Source organism: Poecile atricapillus, chromosome 7 (genome assembly GCF_030490865.1).
Source record: "Poecile atricapillus isolate bPoeAtr1 chromosome 7, bPoeAtr1.hap1, whole genome shotgun sequence".
NCBI classification, from domain to species: domain Eukaryota; kingdom Metazoa; phylum Chordata; class Aves; order Passeriformes; family Paridae; genus Poecile; species Poecile atricapillus.
In genome coordinates, this window is record NC_081255.1 from 29,547,706 (window position 1) to 29,560,076 (window position 12,371).

At 39.4% G+C, this 12,371-nt stretch overlaps 1 protein-coding gene across 2 annotated transcripts in view; it reads right to left on the reverse strand.

Moving 5' to 3' along the window:
* The window catches only part of USP24 (ubiquitin specific peptidase 24), a 60,514-nt gene that overhangs the window by 7,796 nt on the left and 40,347 nt on the right, over window positions 1-12,371 (reverse strand). For both annotated transcript variants that reach the window (XM_058842259.1, XM_058842258.1), the window contains 21 exons: window positions 12,039-12,100; window positions 11,491-11,682; window positions 11,124-11,241; window positions 9,706-9,850; window positions 8,884-9,003; window positions 8,530-8,655; window positions 8,224-8,322; window positions 7,930-8,012; window positions 7,581-7,722; window positions 7,135-7,254; window positions 6,526-6,746; window positions 5,970-6,094; window positions 5,257-5,398; window positions 4,810-4,960; window positions 3,687-3,782; window positions 2,938-3,041; window positions 2,740-2,853; window positions 1,913-2,009; window positions 1,634-1,750; window positions 909-1,001; window positions 498-600 (listed from right to left, as the gene is read on the reverse strand). In XM_058842259.1, coding sequence (XP_058698242.1) covers window positions 498-600; window positions 909-1,001; window positions 1,634-1,750; window positions 1,913-2,009; window positions 2,740-2,853; window positions 2,938-3,041; window positions 3,687-3,782; window positions 4,810-4,960; window positions 5,257-5,398; window positions 5,970-6,094; window positions 6,526-6,746; window positions 7,135-7,254; window positions 7,581-7,722; window positions 7,930-8,012; window positions 8,224-8,322; window positions 8,530-8,655; window positions 8,884-9,003; window positions 9,706-9,850; window positions 11,124-11,241; window positions 11,491-11,682; window positions 12,039-12,100 — 2,570 coding nt within the window. The remainder of the gene's footprint in view (window positions 1-497; window positions 601-908; window positions 1,002-1,633; window positions 1,751-1,912; window positions 2,010-2,739; window positions 2,854-2,937; window positions 3,042-3,686; window positions 3,783-4,809; window positions 4,961-5,256; window positions 5,399-5,969; window positions 6,095-6,525; window positions 6,747-7,134; window positions 7,255-7,580; window positions 7,723-7,929; window positions 8,013-8,223; window positions 8,323-8,529; window positions 8,656-8,883; window positions 9,004-9,705; window positions 9,851-11,123; window positions 11,242-11,490; window positions 11,683-12,038; window positions 12,101-12,371) is intronic.

The window sequence follows — 12,371 nt, forward strand, 5'->3', positions numbered from 1 at the left end:
CTTTTAAATGACAGTGTCAAATTCTTCCTTCAGGAAACTGAAGATTTTAACTTATTCCTTTATTATCTTTATTTGGATATTTCTGCCTCTTGTAAAAAGTAACTAGGAGAGTGTTTACTTGCTTGTTATTCAGTAGCTTAGTCTAAAATACTCCCCTTTAGATTAGCAAAAGAAAGGACAAGTCTAAACAAAATACAGCCTGTGAGTCTGTTCAGCCAACAACACAGCTCAATTCACTCACATGAGGAAAGACCTTTTAGGCATATGGGGAAGTGAAGAAGGTACAAAACTGTTACTATCAAGATTTCCATCCCCCCAAAATACTGTTTGCCACAGCCTCTCAATACATTTACAGCAAAATCAGAAGTAACCAAACTTGTATTAACCATTTCTGCCTTAAATTCAAAATGACTGTATTTTCCTCACTAAAATTAAGTTACTCCCAGCCAATGTAACTGAAATGCCACGTCACCAAAGGACAAAAACACAATTCTTACCAACATTTCTTTGTGAGGAGACGTCAGAGTGCAAGACAAGTAGTGCTACAGTGTTGTGAAGATATCCAAACTCACGTGCCTGTGCTGAACTCCACCTGCGGTTCTGCTTGAGCCAAAGACAGATTTAATTAACTTTCATTTATTTAATTCACTTGGTTAAGCCAAAATAATATTCTTACAGTCCATCACCATGGTCTAATACTTTGGAGTGGGTAAAAATTTTATTATTATCAAAAAGATCCTGCTCACTTCTGCCAAATGCCAATTACACATAGGTGGGCTCACACTTGCATGAGGTTTATAGAGCAACTGAAGGATTTGTCTATTCTACCACAAGAAAAGTATTTATTAATAATTTAAACATCATCAAAAACGTGGGGATGGCCAAAGTACAGCACAACACAACTGTACCTGATTGCTCTGCCGGTTGGGGCCAAGGAGAAAGTTGACCATGTGCCTCAGGGCAGAGTGTCTGAGGAGAAGGCTGCTGGCCCTTATTCCCTGCTGTGAAGACAAAATCAACAAATTACCTTCCTGTCCAGGTGAAGAATTAGTGCTCAAGGGAACAGAAGTAAAATGCACAAGCTGAAACCTGCACTTTCCACTCTAAAACCCCCATAATATCCCAACACAGATCAATAAGATAAACTGCTGAAAAGCTGTCTTTACAGCACATTACACAAACCAGAGCAGAATCAGCAGATGCACAATAAATGTCTTACAAGAAAAAAAGGCAAAAAGAGTAGAGAAGTAGAAATATTTCTATATTCTGGTAATATTCTGCTCCCCGTGAAATAAAAATCCTGAATGCTTGATTTAGATCTATATCTGTATCTATCTATCTATCTATTTTTAATTTTTTTTAACCCCATATAACCCTTCAAAACAGACAATCAAAATTCAGACACTGGAAATGACATCTTCCATTGGTATACTTTGCTGGTAGATTTTTGTGTGATGTTATCCTAATCCATTATTCAAAGTCATTTATTTAAAAAACAAAACAAACCTGATTACTCCTAATAAAAGTTCCGAGTTTCACTGTGCTGCAAACCCTTCTGTGAATAAGGATCACTAGGTGCTTTATCACTGTCTTTTAAAATTTAAATAGCCATGAGAAAACAATGTTTTCTTACCTTCTGTACAAAGTTATTGAATAGCAAAAAGTACTGAGCACAGTTTTTACAGTTTTCAGGTACATCTTTATCCAGCAGAGCAAGTAGCACCTCCAGTAACTGATGTAGAGTTTTTAACTGTGAAAACAAAAAAAAATTTGAATGTAAAGAGGTGTCTACTGCTTAAAAACCCAAAGTGTTTCAAATCCCTCCTGGGCAGGAAGAGATGAGCATTAACCTATTCTAGAAATGAAGAGCTACAACCAGGAGATGTTTGGAGAGGGGGTGACACTCACTGACCTTCTCCTGATAAAGCAAGGCACTGTCGAGGGTTTTTTCCAGGATAGTGGCCACAGCAACTCGCACCTCCCTCACGCTGCATTCCAGGAGGAAAGTCCTGGAAGAGAAAAGGTGAAGCTGCAAAAAGAACTGGAATCAACATGTACACACAGCTGCTCTGATTCAATGTTGGGTTTAGTATTTATTATTTTAATAGTCCAGATACATTTTGTATTGTACCTCTGTGAGTAAGCTTTAACTTAGATTCACACACTCCTGCTTGTAGTGAGGCCTATAATATCCCTATTACTCTATTTATTCATAGCTCTCATAGGATGCTGTTTTTCAATGCAAATTTAAAGATACCATTTTCTTTACACTGACACACTTCTTTCAGCATGTCAGATCTCCAATAATTTGTTTTCAAAGCACCTATTAGCTGATCCTTAGCTTGGCAAGAAGAAAACGTTTCCAGTTTATCTGTCATCTTTGTCAGGTAAGTATTTAACTTACCTTACCCCAAACATTTTCACCATGTTCTCCTTTCCCACCACTTGTAGGGCTGACCACACAAACTTAAAACACATTCCAAGTCCCTTCACTGAATTCATCACCTGCATTCTCCTCCATGCACACTGCGCTATCTAATTTGATTTTCAACATTCTCAGAAAGCTGCACAGAGAAAATACTGGAAATAAAACTCCAAGTCATTATCTAAAGTGTCTGTTTAAATAATGTGCACAGTCAACTCTTTGGGAATACATCAGTATAGGCCAGATGATGTTATGAGAAAGCTTTATCCACACATGAGACACAAAACACCCCAGACAAAATTACCAGGACTTACTTTACAAGCTCCCGGCCCTCTGGCCCAACGAAATACTCAACCAACCACTGACAAGCATCAATGCTTTTGGAGAGCAGTGCATCTATGGTGGCAATCCATTCTTCTGTATCAGCCCTTCAACAAAACAGGGACAACTATCAGTAATCCAGGAGGAAAAAACACCTCTCAAAACTAAACTGTGTTTCTTGTTTGCCTTACCTGAGTTTCTTCTTGGTTCGGAGATAAGTTTGGAAGAGGAATTGGACTGCCAGCTGTAAGCTCACCTTTGCCATGCAGGGATAATAGGGATGCTTTACCTTAGTCTGAAAGAAATATCAAATTTACTCCAGAGCAGAAGGATGCCTGCAGCACACATGCTGTCTCTTAAACACATCAATGTGTTCTATCCAAGTTATTTGCTTCACTTGGAAAAAACAAACCACAGCATTTTTCTGTGCTAAGTCACTCTCCAGTGCTGACTGTGCTACTATATAAATATGCTAAAACAGGAGCAAACTTGCTGTAAGGCCAACTAGATCTGTGGATTTTAAACATTTAATAAATTCTGTTTGTTTATGACTCCATTTAGAAAAACTTAATTAAGAAAATATTACAAATTAAAACTCTATTAGCTTTGAGGCAACTAACACCAACTTTTGGACCTTCCATACTGAGAGGGATTTCTGTCCCTCTAGAGCTCAGTTTGCATCATTATAAAAGGTATGGTTTATTAAATTTTTCTGGGGCAAAATGTTTCTCCCAGTACTAGAAAAAGAGGCTGGAGTTTGCTTTGAGGTAGATGCTGTCATCAGCATCAAAAATTACTGGAGACAAGGAATAGCTCGTGTGGAAAAGCAAAATCATGTCAACTCTTCTCTTCCAGTTTTCTTGGTTTGACCCAAATAGCTTTTGTGGCCATTTTTCCCAACATACTTTGAACACTCAAAGATTAAAATCCTGGTACTTACAGCATTCAGGGAAGCTAATGACAGAACAAAACTGAAGTAGTCACTACTGTATACATCTCTGTTCTTCATAAATTTCAAGTTTTCATCTCTCACCATCTATAAAAGTAAAAGAAGGCAAAAAAAAGTTAAAAATGTTGTCAAAATACATTTCTCTAACAACAACTTCATCTTCTATGTAAATGTGTGGTGTTTAAAAATCAGTGTCAAACTTACTCTGTTCCCTTCTGAATCACAACTTCAGCAGAGGGAAAAATACATACAGGAGAAGATTTGGTATAAAACCAGTGATTTTCTTTCAAAGATATTACAAAACAACAGATGAGGGACTTAATCATTTGGCCATTAGGGGAGAAAAGGAAGAGATTGCAGGTAACTTATATTTTTCACTTTTTTTTAATGAAGAAGCCAAGAGAACACCTCTCAAACCAGAAAGGCTTGCCTACAAATTTAGATGCAGACAGCAAGGAGACCTGGTGTAATTACAAGCTGTAGCCACAATAAGGTATTTAAATGCCAAGCCCTTCTTTTTTCAAATGAGATTTTGCTGAAAGACTCTCAATAAATTGGAGCCAAGTTCTGTTCATTGTAATAATATAATCCCAGATACAAGATTGCCCAAAGTGACTGTTAATGCCCTGAAACAGCCCATGGGGAGGGCCAGAGAGAGCCTGCAGAGTTTATTCTCCCTGTGTGTGTGATGCAAGCTCTCTTCACTGCTCCTCCTCTTTCTACAGTCTTGTGAACTCAAGAACTTGAGGATCACTGTAATTTGCCATCATCTCCATTACTCCTCAAGTGTACTCCAAATGAAGCACCTTCTCTGCTGTTGTTTCTCCCTGCCTGCATGCTGACTGCTGCCAGATCTCATGTTTGATTCATCTGCCTGCAGTTTCTTCATAGCAAAGAATTGATGGGCCAATTTTGTGAGAAGGTACAGCAAAACTTACAATAACATATCATTAAACAGCTGGTTAGTAACTTTATGTCAGAATCCAGAACTCCTTTCTAGTTTTACTACAAGGGATTTACTTCAAGGTAACCTTTAAAAGTTACTGTGTTTCTTTCACTACCTGCTCAAACTTTACAGGGGCAGAATTCAGTTGCCACTTTCAGGGTGCTCTACCTGATAAATCCTCACAGGCATTTTCTCTACAAAGAGTCCCTTTTTTTCTCCTTTTCGAACCAGCTTAGTCAAGATGGAGAGACGGTCACTGTTGGGCCTGTGAGGTCGAGGTGATGATTGGGGTGAAATTTCTGGTGAAGAGGGAGCAGATCTGAAATATAAACAAGCTGAAGGTGAATAAAGAAATCCTACAACAAATCTATAGTTTAGGTGAAAAATACCAGTGCAGCCAGGGTGATCTTAAAGGCAATTTTGATGCCAGCAGGCTGTCAGTCACCTGGCACTTGTTGCAATAGCAGTAGCAAACAAGCAGCTTAAAAACCAACCCAAATCAACAGAAGGGTGAATACATTGCTTTGCTGGACAGGAAATACACAATTTTTAGCTGTGGAAAGAATTCTAGGTATCAACATGAGAGAAACCTTTATGGATACAAGAGGAACTCACAAGGAGAGGTCCTCAGCTTCCTGCCTCACGACACTGACTCGGCTTTTCTTTGGTAGGACAGGAGAGTTCTGGTCGGACACTCTCTGGTAGAACAGCATGTAGGCATTCCAGTAGCGCCGGCGCACGTCGGGGTAGGGGTTTGCTGTGGGGAAAAAAGGCAGTCCATGAAGGCCCTTGAAGGTCAAACCCTTCCCATTCCCATATGGAAGCAAAACTGGGGGTACCAGTAATGTGAATGGCAGTGGTGTAAGCCTATCAGATCAAAACATCAATCTGTGCCATTGGTTAAAACTGTCTGAATTATGAAACAGGTGAATATTGGAAAGGTACTTGGAATAAATTCCTTAAAGCATTGAAAAGTTCAACACTATGATGCCACACAGTGTTCTATGAAGTCATTCTCACTAGCCTAAAATAAAGGGTGTTTTATGTTTGGTTGGGGCTTTTTAAAACTGTATTAACAAGGTACCATTTTGCTTTTCAGTCTCTGCTATTAAGTGTACAAAGTGCTGGATAACAGTGAATATGGCTCAATTGATATTAGGCCATACACAAACTGTTCTGTCCTTCAGTAAAGGGAAGGCTTTAGGGAAACAGTGATTCAGAATGATTATTAGCCCAAGTAACTCAAAGTGCCTATAATGGACTAAGCTCTACTGCTACTGAAATCAGTATGAAATATGAAGCTACTGTAAAATCAGTCTTCTGCTTACATTGATCGTAGACTTTAGGTCTATACTCTCCACCAAAACATTCATATTCCAGGGTTTCATCAGTCAAATCAAATTCTTCAACAACGGTGTCATTAAATTTGTACCACTTTCCTTTTCCACATCCTCTGTGATCAAAACACAACAGAAACACAACAGAAACAAAGTTACTTGATTGTCTCAGTAAAAAACAAACCACCCTGAATGGCCCAGAAGCCACGAGCCTGAACTCATATTTGTTTTGACAGTAAGAAGAAAGCTTAGTTCAATCCATGTCAAAGTAGCATTTTAAAAAGTAACCTTGATTAAAACTATGAGAAACACATCACTTGCAACTCTGTATCATAGGAAGCCCTCAAACTGCAATACAAGGTGCATAAGAATTAATGGGAATTTTATTCTATGATGTCCCATATCCCTGTGTCATTGCCTCATGACAGGTGTTGAGAAAGGGAAGTGTTTCCAGTAGAGCTCTGGATGGCTTCATTCACCTTCCCAGAAGAAGAAGAAGCCTTTAGACAGCTCTCAAACCTCCCCCACGAACCTTCTTGCCCGTTACCTCCTGTCCTTGATGAAGGAGTAGTAGTGCCCTGCATGAGCCTGGCCACTGTGGACAATCACACCAACGAGCTCATAGTTTTCTGTTGGGGCCACTTTCTTCCTCGGGGAGCCTCCTCCTCCCTGGTCTGTGCTCCTGCCGTTTTCCCCCACTTCTGAGGACGAGTCCTGACGGGCCATCCCCGACACAGTGTAAGGTTCCATGTTCAGCATCCAGGGAAACTGTTTGAAGAGATATTTTGGATTAATTAAGACATTGCAGTGCATACACTCTTCGCGTAATTTTATGAGAATGGTATCAATACTTCCCACATTGGGAACACCAAAGGAAAATATGGAACTTGAACTTCTTATGCACAGATGTTACATAATAAACTCACTTTAAGGAGGTTTTTTGCCTTGCTTTCTGAAAGGACCCTGAGAATGCTGCAAACAATGAAAGCTCTAAGGAAAACCATTTATTTTCTGTAGCGCAACCATGTTATAAGTGTACCACATACTCAAAATCCCTGCATCAAAACATGGGGAAAAGGAAGAAAAATGAATAGGAAGAATGAGAGTCCACTACACAAGTAGCTGGGGAAGGCACCATAAAGAAAAGTTTTCTTACCCTTATTTGCTCATCGTATTTAATAGAACGGCCGCTCTCCCAGTCAAAGCCAAATCTCATCAGGTGAATCACCAGCAGGCTCGGTAAGACCTTAATGCAGGTACGTTTCACTGTAGTTCTCTTGAAAAGAAACAAGAATATCACCTCTATCTGATACCCCAGGCAATCTGCAGCATCCTTCTAGAGATTCACAGGGCAAATCTAGCCATGGGAAGCAGGGTGTCCATAGGATGACTGGGATACATCTCAGCATCTTACACAAAACTTTACCATCCTGCCATCCCTCTGAATTTTTAGTTTACAACATGAGTTACAGGCATTGAACCTTTTGTCTTCAATGCAGCAAGAGTGAGCAGCGTTCTAAGCATGGTTCCCATGACCATGTAATGCTTAGAAAACATCAAACTGCACATGAATCTTCTTTCACAAAAATTAAGGATCAATACCTTTTCTTCACACTTTTCACAGTAGTAGGCATTGCTTCCTTCCAGAACCTCTCCTCTAACAAACTGATCCAGTGATATTTCCAAGCTTTGACATGAAGTCACACCAAGGTTGAGAGCCATGAAGGCTTCCTCACGCTCATACCTAAATTCAAGAAGAAAAACATATTAGGACTTACCCAACTGGCAGGAGTAAGACATATGCTTCAGAAAGAATACTGCATTTGCCCTGCAGCTATCAAACCTGTGATGCTCACAGGGGCTTTTATCTACTTTCTAGTTCTTTGTCCTACATATTTTAATATTCTGGGAGCACATAACTTGGTAACTTATACACTAAATGTGACATTACCTGTGAGGACAGTCCTTGCAGATCTTCTGATCAGAGAAGATTCCTTGAAAAGTATTCTTAAATATTTGGTCTCTTCCTATTTTCTGTTGGAGATGTAAAGTTAGACATCAGTTGGATATATTGCAGGGTGGAGGACCAAGAAATCAGTAGGAATTTTAAACTCCTGAATACTGTGCAGATTATAAAATAACCCAAATGTCTCTCTGCTTTCTTTTCTAACGATCAAAGCAAAAAGAGAAAAAAGGTATCAAGGATATGCATATGAACCAGAAAAGAAATTGCTGAGGTTTTTACCTTGAGGTATTCATCCATTTGATCTATAAGACTGGTGAAGAATTCATAAGCATCCTGTTGCTCTCTAACATAAAGTTCCTTATTCCACATCTTGAAAATCTATATGAAATATAAATATATTTATATGTTAAAGTTGATTGTTTCATACATATATCGCTAAGAAAAGTAATTTTTATATAAATTGGTTATTTCGACGTTTTGATTTTTTGAATTAGAACTTCATAAATCCTCCAATTAGAAAAGGCTGAATAAATGATTACTTTTTAAGCAGAAAAACTATATATTCTAAACAAAAAGATGCAATACCTTCCAAAAGTTCTCAGGTACATAATACTGTAGCTTGCTTTCCATCAAATGACCAAAAAGAGATTGAACTTGATAGAACACATTGTCATCAGGATTGTCTGTATCATCATCAATGGAAAGCAAGGCCTGGAAGGAAATAAATTACCTTATTAAATTGGTTTTTGGAAAAATCATTACTGTAAGATGCAATGGCACACAGCACTACAACTTAAAATTCCTGTATTTACTGTGCATATTCATACATACACAGTTGTCTTCTTATTTTACAATTTATTTACAAATGGTGCTAGGATGAAGTGGTTCAAGTGAAAGTAGTTCCAAAAAGAGGACTTCACTGGATGCTGAACTAATTACCTCTGGGAGACCAGGCTGCATATAGAGCTGCTGGAAAACAGCATTCATGTAACAAGTAGCACCACCATTCTTCAGTCCCACAAATCCAGAAATGGAGCGACTGTCCACTGGTGGAAGGTACTAGAATGACAAATACATTTTTTGTCTCAATAACTTATAAAAAGCACGAGGCTCCAACAACATTCTATAGCTTTTATAACCACCTTTATATTGTGGAATCACAGAATGGTTTGAGTTGGAGGGGACCTTAATCCAGTTCCACCCCCTGTCATGGGCAAGGACAGCTTCCACTATCCCAGGCTGTTCCAAGCTCTGTCCAGTCTGGCCTTGGACACTTCCAAGGATGGGGCAGACACAGCTTCCCTGGGTAACCTGTGCCGGGCCCTCACCACCCTCACAGGGAAGTGTTTCTTCCTAATATGTCACCTAAAACTACTTTCTTTCAGTTTAAAACCACTCCCCCTCATATATGAGCTGTTAATAACAATTTAATGGGGAATCAGGAATATAAATTCTGAAAAACTGCAAGACCGTATGCGGTCATTTAAATATTTAACACATTGCACAACACTGTTGAAAACGACCTAAAATGTAATAATAAATAAAATCTGTGACATTTAGGAAATACTTCTTCCTTACTCAGATAATAACACACTGAAGTATCTGCTTCTGAGGAAGATCAAATATATTTGCATTTACCCTTAGCTGCATTGTGTCATTTTAAATTGAAGACCATGGAAATCTCATGAATGAATCAACAAGTAAACCATGCACAGCACTCCAAACCATGCTAAAACAAATTAAAAAAGGCTTCTTGCTTACATCAAACTCCTTGGTGAGTGCAGGGTCACACTGGTGGTGCATAGAAAGCAGCTCCTTTGTAATAAGCTGGAGATTGGAGGGTGAGCTATCAGCCAGCATTACCAGCACTTCATAAGCAGCTAATCTGCTGTCTGCAGTACTGCACCTGGAAAGAAAACCACACCTCAGATCTACTGGCTAGATGACTCAATTATTTCTAATTCCAGAAAGCTGTATTACTCAGAACAAGCAACAATGTTCTAAAGAACACTTGGAGTGATTAAACACTCCTGAGGGACTGCAGAGTGCTATTTTTCTATTTTTTTTTTCCTTCTTGGGGTAGGAGAATGGGGAAGAATCCAGTGAGAAGAGTGGCAAGAGGAATACTCCTTTAAACAAGCCTTCTTCACAGACATGGATACACTTACTAACACTCAGGAGCAAGGAAAAGGAGGAGCTCTAAAAGAAGACACAGAATTGGTTGCATGTCTGAGGACAAACAGACAGATACTCTCCACCATATGACACTGACGGAGACAAAATGACTTTTTTACAGGGAGGGAAGCTTGGGAAGAGCTAGACCAGACAACACCTTCCCAACTCAGCTCTTTTCAGTGGTCATTCAATACAGCTCTTTCTTCTGAAGACCAAAGAAAAGGCTTTATTTACTTTAGGTAAACAAAAGAGCAAGCTTGGGATGAACTGCAATGGAGCAAAGCTGGAGCAAAACACTAAAGTGGATCAAGCCTCATTCATTTCAGGGCTGTTAAATGCCACTGGAACCTTCTTTTGGGTTTGTGGAAAGGCAGTGAGGATATGCATGATCTAACACCAACTACTCAGTGCAACACAAACAATCCAGCTGCATTAGGTCAGAGCTCCACATGAGCTAATTTACCCCTTCAGACACTGTATGGCCATAACAGCTGTGACAGGAAGGAGAAACCCCCCTCTTTTTTCTCCAGTTGATCTATTGTAGGCTGTATCACCTTTCTCAGGTGCAAGGTGCTTGGTGTTTTTTACAAAATAGGTAGGGAGAAGGGGAAAAAAAGTAGTGGTACTTTTGAGATTCTCCTTTACAAGGAGCTTGGGAATTTAATTTCCTGCTCATGCTCCAATTTAGCCAACTCCCCACACAGTAATGAGCTAAAGGAATATTCCTTGGACTCATGAAATCAGCACTTGGTTGTGCTTGAAGTTCATCATTGATCTAACAAAGGACAGACTTTGAAGTACAGAAACACAAGGATATTGGATCACACAAAAACATATAAAATGCTATGTGGGCATTTGTGTAGGAAGTGTAGAAAATGGAGAAATGCTTCACCACTGGTATTAAATCTTACTGTCTGTAAGACTTAATACTGACATTTGCATTCATGACATTCAAGACAAAACTCAACATTAAAAAAAAAAAAAAAAAGAAAAAGAATTTTTACTTTGGATGGAAGTCTTGCTGACTGATTGCAGCACTGCCTGCTGGGGAATGGCTGTTCAGAATAATCCTGGATGCTCGGAACAGGAAATCATCCAACAATGGCTTAATCAAAGATGAACCTGAAACACAGCAATCCACATCTACTGTTAAATACTCACATTATCACTGCAAATGCCAAAAAGGTGTTTTATGAAAACAAAATCACTTCATAGCACCACAGCAGCAAATGTTTTGGCAAATATTAAAGGTACTGCCAAAATCAGTCCTTATAGCTCGGTATCACTTCTCCTGATGTCTTCACATGACTGTCAGTCATGTGTCAATGCAGAACTCACACCAGTCTGGTCAATTTAAAGAGGAATACTCACCAACCATTTCCTTCTCTGCTCCACAGAGTGAAAGGAGAGTCTTGATGAGCCTCAAGTGTCCTGCTAACAGGATGTTATCAGCCTCACTAGTCTCACACTCTGCTGTGCGGTTGGGTTCGAAATTGTCCAGCCAAGTGATCTCATCCTCTAACATGGCAGCTGGGCTTATCTTCAGCTGCTCCATTTCTGATGCTGCAAGGAAAAAAAAAAAAAGGAAGTCAGTAAAAATTAGCAGCTTTGGAAATGCAGAATATAAATACAAACAATTTTAAACGGTTTGGTAATGGTCTAGTTCTGCCCCCATGTGTATCGAGTAAACCTTCCACCAAGGAACTCAGTCCACTTTCCAGAAGGAATGAGCTGCCCTGCAGCTACCCAATGCCAAGAACAGACCATGCCAGGCACTAGCACAGGACACTGGCAGGACACTCTGAGCTCAAGGTGTAGCAACCCCTTTCTGCAGGCAATTCTACATCTTTTCTACAGGAGGAAGATAAGCTTGGATGCTGCCATCAGAATGACTGAATCAGGTGTCTGCACATACTCACATGTCAGGTCATCCAGTAATTGGCATCTCAGGTCAAAATATTCTGTACACTGGGACAAAAGTCTGAAAAAGATATACACAGAGGAAAGGTAAAATTAAAATCATAATATTTTCTCTAACCAGTTGTCTTTTAAGGTCTGTGTGCTCTGTCCATCTAACCCAAAGCAGCATAATTATCTAGGTGTGCTTCTTCATACTGCAGCTTTAAAAAAACATTCCTTCCCAACAGCTACTTCTGAATGTTAGCAATCATATTTAATCCTCATTTCTTCCCTCACCTCACAGCAATTCTAGTTAGTTATCAGTGGACAATAAAACAACATGCTTTAACTTC